Source organism: Moschus berezovskii, chromosome 28, assembly GCF_049115385.1.
Source record: "Moschus berezovskii isolate FMDL1 chromosome 28, NW_MosBer_1.0, whole genome shotgun sequence".
Classification (NCBI taxonomy): Eukaryota; Metazoa; Chordata; class Mammalia; order Artiodactyla; family Moschidae; genus Moschus; species Moschus berezovskii.
In genome coordinates, this window is record NC_142487.1 from 26,264,121 (window position 1) to 26,278,617 (window position 14,497).

The 14,497-nt window shown below is 45.1% G+C and overlaps 1 protein-coding gene and 1 long non-coding RNA gene across 7 annotated transcripts in view; one reads left to right on the plus strand and one right to left on the minus strand.

The window, feature by feature from the left end:
• The window catches only part of ALPK2 (alpha kinase 2), a 148,462-nt gene that overhangs the window by 126,062 nt on the left and 7,903 nt on the right, over positions 1–14,497 (minus strand). For 4 of the 6 annotated variants that reach the window (XR_008684719.2, XM_055417443.2, XM_088833363.1 and 1 more), the window contains 4 exons: positions 8,865–9,101; positions 8,524–8,653; positions 5,859–5,986; positions 1,654–1,771 (listed from right to left, as the gene is read on the minus strand). Coding sequence is in view for 5 of the 6 variants with exons in the window: in XM_055417443.2 (XP_055273418.2) it covers positions 1,654–1,771; positions 5,859–5,970 (230 nt within the window). In the remaining variant the exon portion in view is untranslated. The remainder of the gene's footprint in view (positions 1–1,653; positions 1,772–5,858; positions 5,987–8,523; positions 8,654–8,864; positions 9,102–14,497) is intronic. The other 2 variants (XM_055417444.2, XM_088833364.1) reach the window with 1 other exon arrangement.
• LOC129549883 (uncharacterized) overlaps positions 1–14,497 on the plus strand; it is a 73,839-nt gene that overhangs the window by 34,280 nt on the left and 25,062 nt on the right. The gene's annotated exons all lie outside the window — the stretch shown is intronic.

A 14,497-nucleotide genomic window follows, 5' to 3' on the forward strand; every position in this document is an offset into this window, starting at 1 on the left:
TCTACTTAAAAAATAACCGTAATATACAATCAAACTATATATAACTTTGTTCTGTATTTTCCAAGTTTCCTATAAATGTGTTATCATACTTTCATAATTCAGAAAAATTTTAAAGAAATATTAATTTTTAAAACATTAAATAATAAATTAATAAATGGATGTCTTGAATACAAGGTTAGAAAGGCTGCAGGCCAGTTGAGTCAAGCATTTCAATATGGTAAAGTGACCTCTGACCTTGCTTTGAAACAAAAACAAAGATCAGAGATTAAGAAAGCTTTTATTGAGATAGTATATTAAAAAGCAGAGACATTACTTTGCCAACCAAGGTCCGTCTAGTCAAGGCTATGGTTTTTCCAGTGGTCATGTATGGATGTGAGAATTGGACTATGAAGAAAGCTGATCGCCGAAGAATTGATGTTTTCGAACTGTGGTGCTGGAGAAGACTCTTGAGAGTCCCTTGGACTGCAAGGAGATCCAACCAGTCCATTCTAAAGGAGATTAATCCTGGGTGTTCATTGGAAGGACTGATGCTAAAGCTGAAACTGCAATACTTTGGCCAACTCATGTGACAAGTTGACTCACTGGAAAAGACTCTGATGCTGGGAAGGATTGGGGGCGGGAGGAGACGGGGACGACAGAGAATGAGATGGCTGGATGGCGTCACCGACTCGATGGACATGAGTTTGAGTGAACTCTGGAAGCTGGTGATGGACAGAGAGGCCTGGCGTGCTGTGACTCATGGGGTCACGGAGAGTCAGACACGACTGAGCGACTGAACTGAACTGAACTATACAACAAGCTTTTTACAAGCATTACGTCATTTAATTCATCCAGCCACCCTTTGGCAAATGAAAAAGCTGAGTTCAGAGAGGTAAAGTAACTGGCCAAGGTCACACAGCCCGAAAACGGCAGAGCTAAAATGCAAACCCAAGCCTTCATTTTGCTGTTTTCAGCTCCAAGGCTACTGACACACACCCATGCCGCTCTTTTCCATACCACGCTCCGCAGACCTCAGTCTCCTCAGAGCCACCATAAGGGACATGAGACCGATTTGGCTGCTCTGGGGAGCAGGAGCCACCCAGCTTCAACCAGAAGAGTTCTGCTTTTCTCCACTTCACATACGACATTTCCTGACTTCACCCCCAAGCGCACAGTTCTGTGGGAACAAAAACAACGAGAAAGCACTGTGCTGGGCCACGCCACTTCGTCAAACCAGGCCAGCAGGCCCGGCTTCTAGCCTCAACTCCACCACCAACTTGCTGCGGGATCCAAGCCCATAGCTTCTTCCTTTCATTCTAAAACAAGAAATGCTGGTTGACAGATACTGAAATCCCACGGTGCTTCTTAACTTTCCAGAGCGGACAAGACTTTTAAAAGGGTTCATTCAATGAATGAAAATGTCTGGGCCACCTTGAGTGAAATTCCAGATAAAGTTGTAATATACTATCCATGGCAGCAATTAGAGGAGGGTGATGAGTTACCAGGCAGAGTTCAGCAGTCATTGCTGGAGGCCGTGGCTGATGACTGTCCATAGCATCTAACGGGACTCAAAAGACAAACACGAGCCAGTCTTTCGACCTTACCTGATAGTAACCAGCACATGACAGAACATGGGGAGCTTAGTCAACAGTCCACTGAGGCACAGCCACTTACCGATAGAGGTGTAATACATGAACGTACTGATTCTCGAAGAATTCGTAACTGGAGACACTGCCACACTCATCGATGGTTCGACCATTCTTATACCAAGTTACCTCTGGCTTGGGCTGGCCTGTGATAAAAAAATAAGAATATTCTTACTAGGTGTAATATCTTTGGAAAATCATAAAGCTATGAATGAGAATGGATGATAGACAATAGGGATAAGCGTGATGGACATGTCATTGGGGAACCAGAAAAGCTTCTTCTCATTGATAAAAACGCATCCTTCAATAAGCGCTCTTGGGCATGTTACGTGCCTAAGAGGACGCTGGGCTGGAATGGGGGCGGGGGAGCACACGAAATGAAAAGTGCCGCTCCTAATCTCGAGAAGCTATTAAGAGGGCTTCCCTGGTGGCTCAGGGACAAGGCGTCCGCCTGCCAATGCAGGAGACACGGGTTCAAGCCCTGGTCCAGGAACATCCCACGTGCCTTGGAGCAACTAAGCCCATGCGCCACAACTACTGAGCCTGTGCTCAGGAGGCTGGGAGTTGCAGCTACTGAGCCCACGGGTCACAGCTCCTGAAGCCCACGCGCCCTAGAGCCCGTGCTTCACGACAAGAGGAGCCACCGTGATGAAGAGCCTGCACATGGCAGCTAGAGAGGAGCCCCTGCTCGCTGCAGCCAGAGAAAAGCCTGTGCAGCGACCAAGACCCAGAGCAGCCATAAATTAATAAATAAATAGCTTTCTAAAAGACTGAGTGTCCTTAACGACTATTTTTTTTTTAAAAGAAGCTATTAAGAAAAAGTATCTACAACTTAGAAATAAGGCGAAAATGTGGATGGTATCTTGCTTCAAAGGTCTGTCTCAGTTATCTAGGGGAAATGCCCTCTGCTTCATCAATGATTACTATTGATTACAATCCCCAGACTTGAAGTTACAATATAAACTCTTGAATTTTTATTCAACAGAGATGTAAATAATCTCCACATAGCAGACATGATAACGCCATAAACTACAGTTTATGGCCCTGTAGGACATTAACAAACATTCCATTTAACTCAACAATCTTACCCTAACATTCATTTATTAAGTTGCCTATAAACACCCAATTTCTCAAATGTGCTTGACAAGGCCTTGATATTTTCTGGTTCCCTGTTTATTCAAAGAATTGAGGGACCTTCTCTGTGGTCCAGTGGTTCAGAGTTCCCCTTCCAAAGCAGGGGGTAGAGATTTGATCCCTGGTCAGGGAACTAAGGTCGCACATGTCTCTTGGACAAAAAAAAAAAATGTAAACAGAAGCGATATTGTAACAAATTCAGTAAAGACTTTTAAAAAAATGTTCCACATGAAATAGTGGAAGAACAGTTCCTAAAAAAAACGAAAAAGAATGGAATAAAATCTTTGACGTTCACTCCATATTTGCATGGGAATCACTTTACCTTTTTGAAAATTATACCTTAATGGTGCTCAGAGTTGATTGTATGTTATGGTATGAAAGGGTGAAGAACAAAACAGACGAGCTAAAACCATGTCTTCCTGAGTCTGGAATGTAGGTGTACCAGGCTGGTGCCCTGATGACGTGTGACTGATGTTATCACAGAAATGGACCTACGCTTTCCCCCTCAGAAGGGGTTCACCCTTCCCCCTGGTGATCGTTAACCAGATAGACCGCTAATGGGCTAATCTGGCAAACTCGCTCAGGAATTCCATTCACCCCGTGGGAGTTTTTCCCCCTTGTGACAGAGAGGGCAGGAAGGTTTCCAGGGTGTACCAGAGCTTTCTCACTAGATCCCATGTCATTGGAAACATATAAACTGTGCCACCTATGCAGGAGGAAATCCTGGTATTTGGAAGCAATACCTTCTCACCAGGGAAGCCCTCCTCTCCCTCGTCTCCTCTAACTTGGGGTCTCCCGGCTGTGCTCCCCATCTCCTCTTCCTCCAGGCAGGCAGACCAACTAGGTGTCGGCCCCTGGTGCAGGCAGCAGACAAGCCTGCACGCAGGGACATATCTCCAGCAGCTGCTTGGCTGCGTCTCTTTCAAGCAAATGACTAAACCACCACCATCAAAAAAGAAAAGAGCTTCCCTGAAAAACCGTCAAGGACGCTGCTGACCATATTTCATCTCTGCCTATTCTAATCAGACCTGTGTCCCCTCTGGGTCAGTTTCTGCCTGTTCTAATCAGACCTGTGCTCCCCTCTGGGTCAGTTTCTGCCTGTTCTAATCAGACCTGTGTCCCCTCTGGGTCAGTTTCTGCCTGTTCTAATCTGACCTGTGTTCCCCTCTGGGTCAGTTTCTGCCTGTTCTTATCAGACCTGTGTCCCCTCTGGGTCAGTTTCACCTGATTTCTTCCTGCTGCTGCTGCTGCTGCTAAGTCACTTCAGTCGTGTCCGACTCTGTGTGACCCCATAGACGGAAGCCCACCAGGCTACCCCGTCCCTGGGATTCTCCAGGCAAGAACACTGGAGTGGGTTGCCATTTCCTTCTCCAATGTGTGAAAGTGAAAAGTGAAAGTGAAGTCGCTCAGTCGTGTCCGACCCTTAGCGACCCCACAGACTGCAGCCTACCAGGCTCCTCCATCCATGGGATTTTCTAGGCAAGAGTACTGGAGTGGCTTGCCATTGCCTTCTCCAGATTTCTTCCTAGGAAGCATTTAATCGCTCCTCTCTGGTGTGCTCCTGAATTTATGGAAGTATCCGGATTTCTTCCTAGGAAGCATTTAATCGCTCCTCTCTGGTGTGCTCCTGAATTTATGGAAGCCGTGACAGCAAGTATGCATAAGCTGAGCCTGGGGGACTCATTCTGATCTCTCCGGCCCCAGTGTCACATTTCAGGTGTAATCAGGGCTGATTGAATCCCCCGGCTTCCTACTGGCTGACCGGCTTTTTCCCTTCGTGTGGTATAGAGCTGAATAATCGGCCCCAGAGGAGACTTGCGCGGGGAAGTGGTATCTTGAACTTTGTGGGTGGCTCTCTTTTCTCCCTCTACTTGCTGGAAACCTCACCCGAAAATCCTACCCTTGTTTTTTAAGGGGACCTGCCTGCAGGTCGCTTATTGAGAGCCACCTGCAGAACATTTCACAAGTATCTGGCTTATGTGTGGGGGGACCGGTATCCAACGTTAGGGCCCATCCAAACCCTGGGCTTCCTAGGGAGACACAGGGTTACTCTGAAGGCTCAACAGTGAGCCTGAGCCCGTCTCTCTATCTGGATGGCTGTGGACAACACCAAGAAAGACAGGATGCTGTCCTCCCGGCTTGGGGAGTCAGGTGCACAGTCCTACACCCAAAGATCCAGACTGGAAGGTGAGATTTTATTACAACTTCTGCTAAGGAAGTGGAGCCATTTTAGAGACTGCCTCTTCTCCTCTCTGGACTTAGAAAAAGGGATAAAGGGGTGAAGAGTTTTCTTTCATTCTCTTGACAAGACCACCAGTGCCTCCATATTTTCAAGAGTAGACATAATCCAAGAAAGAGAAGAAAACAACTCACAAGGTACCAAATACTACTTCCTTGCCCAACAACTTTCCTTCTATTTTCTTTTAATACCAAATCCTGGGGACTTCCCTGGTGGTCCAGTGGTTAAGACTCCACGCTGCCAGTGCAGAGGGCATGGGTTTGACCCCTGGTCAGGTAACTAAGATCCCACATGCAGTGTGGTGGAGCCCAAAGATAAATAAATAATAAATCCCTTTTCCCAGGGTGAAAGTTGTGGACCAGCTCTGGGTTATTTATTCTCCAGGCAGGGGGAATTCCAGCTCCCTGATCTCACTCTCCCTCCACTGGGCATGTTTGTCTTGGTTTTAACCTTTTCACTGCTGACCAGCAGAGCTGAAAAAGGCAAACAGTGGGGAGAAGAATTTAGCCAGGCTGGGTATATCAGTAAAAGGTGATGAAGAAGAGTTAGGTACATTGTCTAAAGTGAAGTTATGCACACCCTTCCCATGCGCCACAGGAAATTTGAGTGGATTATCTGAAAAAAAAAAAAGAACAAGTGTGGGAGTTGCCTAAACAAGAATCACTACAGGCCATGGAGAAGGATCACCAAAATGTGTCCAGAAAAGTACTCAAAGAGATCGTCTAGAAAAAGAAGTCAGAGAGGATTTAATTGCTCAATCGGTTACTCAGAACTAAACTTCCCAGGTGATGGTTTTAACAGCGACAAAGAAACCTGGTCTGCGCGGAGATTTCAGAGGGTGAAGAGCTAGAGACGCTTACCGGATATTATGCAACGAAGCACAGCATCGGACTTCTCAGGAACTTTCTGGGAAAGCAACGTAGATAAAAAACAAAGCGCGCGCCTCTGGGGCCCTCCTGAGTCTGCCATCATTTCATGCCACGTGAGCCTGAAAAATAACAATCCCCAACATCACCATCCATTCTGGGACATCTCTGACGTTTCTTGGGAATTCCAGAAGCCCCACCGCCCTGTGAGTGGTCCTCAGGGAGAGAAGAAATGAGGTCCCTCGGCCTGCGGACGGCGGGGTGTTGCGGTCATGCTGGTAGGCAGGTTGGCGGTCCTTGGGTGGGCTTTCTCACCGGCCACTGGTGACAATATGGCCGGAAATGTTGTTGTGGGGGAGGGGTTGGGCCTGGGCATTAGCAGCATTCCTGGCTTCGACCCTCTAGATGCCAGATGCACCCCTCCCCCAGGCGGTCACAATCGAAATCTGCAGAGGATGCCAGTGCCTCAGGGAGCGCAGAAGCAGTTTCAACCTTGCTTCCTGGTAGATGACAGGGCGACCACAGCCCAGACGGAGGGAAAACTGAGCCTACAGCCAGTGCCACCTCTTCCAAAGTCATTTCCTACTGGACTCAGGAAGTATGTGCGTCTGGGACTTCCCTGGTGGTCCAGGGGCTAAGACTCCACGCTCCCAATGCAGGGGGCCCCGGGTTCAATCCCCACTAGGGGAATTTGATCCCACAAGCTGCAACTAAGAGTCCACATGCCCAACTAAAGATCCCGCATGCTGAAATGAAGATTCGGTGCAGCCAAATACATTTTTTTTTTAATGAACTCAAGAAAGATGACAATTAAAAAAAAAGAGTTCATGCTTGTTTGCCTCCCAAAAGAGGAGTTGACTCAATACAAAGGAGTCACCAGGTGGGACATGTTTCTTCCAGGAGAAACCGGGAAACTACCGTTCCTTCTGAGCACCAGGCACATGCCCCAGGGAGGGCAGCGAGGGGGCTGGCATTTCTGAGCAAGCACGGATTCATCAGTACAAGTTGGCATTCAATGCTTGGTTAGTCACCAGGCACGTTACTTCACTTAATCTCCTTTCAGTGACCTAAAAGTTTATTAATACCACCTATATCTTACAGATGAGGAATCCGAGACTCAGGTTCAGCAACGTGTTCACGACCACACAGTTGCAGCAGTCACTCCCCTGGGACCCCCGTCACAGCCACACGGGCTGACATCTTCAGTGTGAGAGATGCCCCTGGAGCTGTGCAGTGCACGTTTCAAGGCAGCCATAGGAACCCCAGTCTGTCTGCACCCAGAGAACCCACCCCGCTCTGTCCTCTGGGCACAGTGCTGGCGTCACGCTGCCAAATCTATCCTGCATGGGGGACCCCATGCTTGGAAATAACATTTTGCTCTATCCAAACAGTAGACATTTAGAGACAGAGTCTTCCACATAAATATATTTTGTGTGTTTATCTCTGGTGTGATAAATTTTCCAAAGATGAGAACTGTGAAACTTACATATTTTAGATCTCCAGCTAGTATATTGACTTGGACATGGCATATAGTTAGGGTCATCCAAGAAAAGCAATGGACTAGGAGTCAGAAGTTTTAGTTCTAACCTTTCCGTTTGTCTTCTGAGTGGCAACATAGCATGGGTGGGTGAGAATTCTAGAGCCAGACACCTTGGGTTCAAATTCTGACTCCACCTCTTCCTAACTCAATAAGCAAGTCATGACTACCTCAGTTTCCTCATCTGCAAATGGAGGCATAATTATATATACTTCAGAGGTTGTTGTGAAGATTAAATGAGTTACTGCCTATAAAGCACTTAATCCTCTAAGGATTAGAATAATATGTGTAAATAGTCTAAGGAAGAATCTGTTAAATAATTGGTTTTCAAGATGGTAATCAGTAGACTTTAAGGAAAGACTTCACTCGTCTCATCGATTTCCTTTTCTGCTGTGGGTTACCACGATGAGTTTTTTTTTAAGTGATATACCAATTATACTAAAGATTTCTCACCTGTAATAGTAATTTACAAGACAAGACTATTCCCACTCCCAGGGGGGCACTGCTGTGGATGGAGAGGGAAGAAAAGACAAAATCAGGCCTTTATGAGTTGAAATTCTCAAGGCAAGGATACAAGAGTGGGCAACTACTCCCTTTGCCAAAGGGATCTTCCCAAACCAGGACTTGCGACCAGGTCTCCTGCATTGCAGGCAGATTTCTTTACTGTCTGAGCCACAGGAAAGCCCATTAAGAGCTGGGATGATGTCAAAGACCTTATGTGCCACCCATGATTCCTAAACCAGGTGACGGCTTCCTGCCAGCAAAGTCCCACAGCTTACAACACTTGACAAACACGCTATTTGACTCACATAATTGGTTCAGTCACCATGTGTCCCAGCCATGGGGCACTGACTGTTAAGGAAAGGACAGTTAAGTCAGGCCGTGGGTCATGTTTCCTCGCTTCTCTGAAGGTGAGAACCCTTGAAGACAGATTTATCATTCTCTGCTAGAGACAGGCAACTAATGAATTACTGAAATTAGCAGAGCGGGCCAGGGTGTGGTTCACAGACAACCTTGGAGCAATCAGATGGCAACTGGAATGAACACAAGATTTGCATGTTTCTGTTATTTTAGCTGTGTTGTCCAGAGCAAGTTGCTTTCTTTTTTAAAATTTTTGCTTACCTTTAATTTCAGTTCAGTTCAGTTCAGTCACTCAGTCGTGTCCGACTCTCCACGACCCCATGAATCACAGCACGCCAGGCCTCCCTGTCCATCACTAACTCCACAGAGTCTAAATGCAGACACTTATATTCTGTAAAATATGAAAAAAAAAAAATGGTCTCCCACAAACTCTATTCTCCATCTCAGAACTTTCCCAAGAGGAGGGACTTGCTTTCCTTTCAGGCATTTTTCTATCCATTTACATGTATAGTCATATAGACACTACACACACACACATCCATATATAATCTTATTGCATGTACGTCATTAAATTGTACACATTTGCCATGCAGTTAGCTTACCTTATTTGTCAACTTTCAGCAGTCTTACAAGGTCAATTCATTTTTTCAGTTTTTTTTTTTTAATGCTTGATGATATCAGTATCACATAAAATAGCAATACCACGCTTAGTCTGTCTGTTCTTGTGTTGATGATGTATAGCTTGGCTGGAGTTTTTCAGACTCGCAAATGTGTCTCAAAAAACATCCTGGTACATACTTCCTTGGGCTCCCCCAGTGGTTCACCAGTAAAGAATCTGCCTGCAAGGAAGGAGACTCACATTTGATCCCTGGGTCAGGAAGATTCCCTGGAGGAGGAAATGTTACCCCACTCCAGTATTCTTGTCTGGGAGATCCCATGGACAGATGAGCCTGGCGGGCTACAGTCCATGGGGTCGCAAAAGTCAGACACAGCTGAGCATCTAAACAACAATAGGAACATGCCTCCTCGGGCATGTAAGTGGTTCTCTAGACTAAATACAAGAAATGGAGTTGCTGGATAAGAATATTTACATATTCCATTTTGATAGCTAGGCCAGGATAGGCAGCACCCTTAACAGAACAGGAGGAGGATGTGGTGATGAAGGGCCCGGGTTTCTGGGTTCAAATTTTAGCTCTGCCACATACGAGCTTAACTTCTCTTCTCTCAGTTCTTTCCTCTGTAAAATGATGAGAATAGCAGTAGCTATCTCGTTTAGCTATTAGGAAAACTGAGTAGGTACAAGCTCTTCTGAATTGTATACCAAAAACTAAGTATGAAGCGCTGCCAAGAGCTTTGGGTTCAACATCAGCAAAATTATAAACATTATCCTCTCACACTGCTGGAAAACAGACAGGAGGTGACAGGAGGATTCTTTGAATGTTTAAAGCCCTTGACTGATGCCTAACTTTATTTTGGCTAGTCTGTCCCCACACAGGCAGCCGGTGGCGTGGCTGCTGTCAGCAGGAAAGCTGAAGGGCTGGGGAAGAGCTCTGAGCCTACACACAGAGAATGGGCACCCGGTTCTTCTGGGGTGGGCAGCAAAACCAGCTGTCAGAGCTTTCTCACTGGGACGGGAGGTGTCAGTCCTGATGACCCAGCCTAATCCAACAGCAGCTGGGTTCCTGAACCTGCCATCGTTAGTAGCTCCTGATTTGGATGTCATGCCCACCATTACCCAATACCCAGTCCCACGTTAGGGAAAAGCGTCCTTCCCAAAGATGGGTTCTGGCGACTTCCCTGGTGGCCCAGTGGCTGAGGCTCTGTGCTCCCAGTTGCAGGGGGCCCGGGGTCAATCCCTCGTCAGGGAACTAGATCCCAGATGCCACAACTAGGAAGAGTTCACATGCCACAGCGGAGACAGCTTGTGTGCTGCGATGAAGACCGAAGGTCCCAAGTGCTTCAGCTGTGACCCGGTGCAGCCAGACGAAAGGAAGAACTACCTTGAAGCAGCCCACAAAGATGGGCTCTAGAAATTTGGGGTGGGGAGAGGGGGAGGCCGACCAGGCAGGGAGTGAAAATTACAACATGTTTGGGGTACCTTCCAGGTGTTAGCCCCCAGGCTGGGCACTTCATACACTCTGTCTCCTTTAATCCTCACAGTGAAACTACCAGATGGGTTCTTTCTCCTTTCACAGATAATGACTTGGAAGCTTTGCTGTTGTTTAGTTGCTAAGTTGTATCAGACTCTTTTCCAGCCCCATGGACTGTAGCCCGCCAGGGTCCTCCGTCCATGGGATTTCCCAGGCAAGAATACTGGAGTGGGTTGCCATTTCCTTCTTTAAGGAATCTTCTCCACCCAGGGATTGAACCCGCGTCTCCTCCTTGGCAAATGGATTCTTTACCACTGAGTCACCACCTGGGAAGTCCAAAAGAGTCAATGTAACAAACCTCACTCCTCACTGACTTCAAGTGGCAGGACTGGGCTATGAGTCCAGATTTGTTGGAGCGCAAGTGTTGTGCTCTTTCTTGGGTAAGATTTTCCAGGTTGTATGTGAGAAGTAGAGGCAATAAATTATAAAAAATAAACCCATGAAAAGATGCTCGACATCACCAGTCATTAGGGAAATACAAATTAAAACCACAATGAGATAGCATTTCACACCCACTAGGATGGCTATTACAAAGCAGAAAGTCAAATGTGGGTGGAAGCTATGGAAAAAAACAACCCTCAAACAGGGCTAGTGGGAATATAAAACGGTACAGATGCTTTGGAAAACAACTTGGAAGTTTCTTAAAAACTTAAAACACAGATTTACCAGAAGGCCCAGAAATTCCATTCCTAGGCGTCTATCTACCCAAGAGAAGTGAAAACATACCTCCACACAAAGACGTGCACACAAACATTCTTAGCAAGATTACTCATAATAATAAAAAATTGGAAATAACCTAAATGCCCATGGGAAACAACCTAAATATACAACTAGTGAATTGATAGACAAATTGTGGTGTAGCCGTGCAATGAAATACTCTGGATAATAAAAAGGAACTACTAGGACACATGGCACAACAGAGATGAACCTCAAAAGAATTCTCATTACGCTCAGTGAAAGAAGCGAGAAACAAGACATCACGTAGTATATAATTCCATTTATACGAAATATCCAAAGAAAGCTATTGAGACCAAAAGTAGATTAGTAGTTGCTGGAGGTGGGGAGTGGGGAGAACACTAAATGTGTTTATTTAACAGTAAATGTGCATGAGGAATCTTCTTTGTTTATTTTACACTGAAGGATAGTTGATTAACAGTGTTGTGATAGTTTTAGGTATGCAGTAAAGTGATTCAGTTATACATACACCTATTCTTTATCAAATTCTCTTCCCATTTAGGTTATTGCAGAATATTGAGCAGAGTTCTCCATGCTATAGAGTAGGTCCTTGTTGGTTATCCGTTTTAAATATAGCAGTGTGTACCTGTCCATCTCCAACTGCCTAACTGCCTTTACCCCCAACACTCCCCCTTGGTAACCGTAAGTTCATTCCCTAAGTCTGTGAGTCTGTTTCTATTTTGTAAATAAGTTCACTTGTTAATAATAAGTTAATAATAAATAAGCTCTTTTTTTTTTAACATTCCACACATAAGCAATATCATGTGATATTTGTCCTTCTCTAATTTCCTTCACTCAGTATGAAAATCTCTAGGTCCATCCATGTTGCTGCAAATGGCACTATTTCGTTCTTTTTAATGGCTTAAATATTATTGCACGTGGGACTTTCCTGGAGGCCCAGTGTTTAAGATTTCCAATGCCTTCCAGTGCAAGGGGTACGAGTTTAATCCCCGGTTGGGGAAGTAAAATCCCACACGCTTTGAGGCCAAAAAAAACAAAACATAAAAACAGAAGCAATACTGTAACACACTCAATAAAGACTTTAAAAAATGATCCACATCAAGAAGTCTTTAAAAAGATTCAATTAAATACACACACTACATCTTCTTCATCCGCTCCTCTGTTGGTGGACATTTGGGTTGCTTCCACGTCTTGGGTGTTGTAAACAGTGCTGCAATGAACACTGGGCTGCATGTATCCTTTCAGACCATGTTTTTCTCCGGATATACGCCCAGGAGTGGGATTGCAGGATCATATGGTAGCTCTGTCTTTAGTGTCTTAAGGAATCTCCAACTGCTCTACATAAGGAATCTTTGGCAGGTGAGAAAAATGGTTTAAAACTCACCTATAACAATGGTTCTACAACTTGATGAATTTAACAACATCACTGAATCGAACACTTAGAGTGAATTGTACAATGTGTAAAACATCCCTCAATATAGTTAATTTTTAAAATAGAGATAAGAAGACAAACAAGCACCTAATAATATTCATTGTGGCATTGCTTGTGATTCATTGTGGCATTGCTTTTCAGCAAAAGACTGAAAGTACCCTAAATGTCCATCAATAGTACCTAGTTACAGTATATCTACACAATGGAATTTTAAATTTCTAGCGGCAATTAGCATTAAAAAAAGAATAAGACTTCTATGGTGGTCAGGGGTAAACAATCCTCTTTGCATTGCAAGAGACACTGGTTCAATCCCTGGTCCAGGAAGATCCCACAAGCCATGGAGCAACTAAGCTTGGGAACACAGCACCTGAGCCCGTGTCCTACAACTACTGAAGCCCGAGCACCTTAGAACCCACGCTCCACAACAAGAGCAGCCACTACAAAGAGAGGCCCCCGAACCACAACTAGAGAAAGCCCGAATGCAGCAACAAAGACCCAGCACAGCCAAAAAATAAAAATAAATAAATATGTAAATCTTCTTTTTTTAAAAGAATGAAGCAGTTCTGTATGTACTAATATGCAATAATCTCCAAGATACATTGTTGAATAAGATAAAGTATAAAAGAGAGTGTGGAGTATTCTATCGCTTGCAAAGTGAAAAAAGGAAGAATAAGTATTATAACATGCTTATTTATACATGAAATGACTTTAGAAATTACACGGAACTCGTAATCTGGTTGCCCCTGGCGAAGAGGTCTTAGTATCTGGAGAAAGAAAGGGAGCAAGTTGAGAACTGCTGGTCTCTGCATTGCCTTTCCGTTCCGTTCCGTCGCTCAGTCGTGTCCGACTCTATGCGACCCCGTGGACTGTAGCCTACCAGGCTTCTCCATCCATGGGATTCTCCAGGCAAGAATACCGGAGTGGGTTACCATTTCCTTCTCCAGGGGATCTTCCCGACCCAGGGATCGAACCCAGGTCTCCCGGATTGGAGGCAGACGCTTTAACCTCTGAGCCACCAGGGATGGTTTAAATTTACGTACACATGCTCAGTTGCTATGTCATGTCTGACTCTTTGCAACGCTTTGGACTGTAGCCGAACAGGATTCTCTGTCCATGGGATTTCCCAGGCCAGAATACTGGAGTGGACTGCCATTTCCTCCTCCAGGGGATCTTCTCAACCCAGGGATTAAACACGTGTCTCCTGCATTACAGGCAGATTGTTTACCACTGAGCCCTCAGGAAAGCCCATTTTAAATGTATATATGTTACCTAATAAACAAATATAATGGCTTCCCTGGAGTCTCAGATGGTAAAGAATCTGCCTGCAATGTGAGAGACCCAGGTTCAATCCCTGGGTCGGGAAGATCCCTGGAGAAGGGAATGGCAACCCACTCCAATATTTTTGCCTGGAGAGTCCCATGGACAGAGGAGTCTGGTAGGCCACAGTCCATAGGGTCACAAAAAGTCTGACACGACTGAGCGACTAACACAACGCAATAAACAAATATAATTTAGCTGTTAAATATTAATAGTGAGCAACTCCAGGTGTCCAGCAGAGTGCCTGGCACATAGATACATGAACACACTGGGCTGTAGCTGCTGTTTGCTCTCTCTGGGTTTGTTCCAAACTTGCTTTTTAAATGGACTTTGTCTTCCCACTCCTCTCTCCTTAAAAATCTGCAGCAGTTCAAAATCCTTTAAGACAGGGTTTTAAAAAAAAAAAAACAAACAGCTTAAAGTTAGTGAGACCTGAAACAAAGTTGGATAACTCCTTTGATTTTATAATTGAAAAGCATCCCTGAAACACAGGCAGGTCAAATGACTTTTTCAAGGTCACACAGCTTGTTAGGGGGCGGAGTCCAGGTTTCTAGATTCTAGTTTCCATCATATTACGTTGAAAGGATACATCCCTCTGTCTTTCTTATCTCTGTCCTCCTCCTTCAGGGTAAAAGGAAAA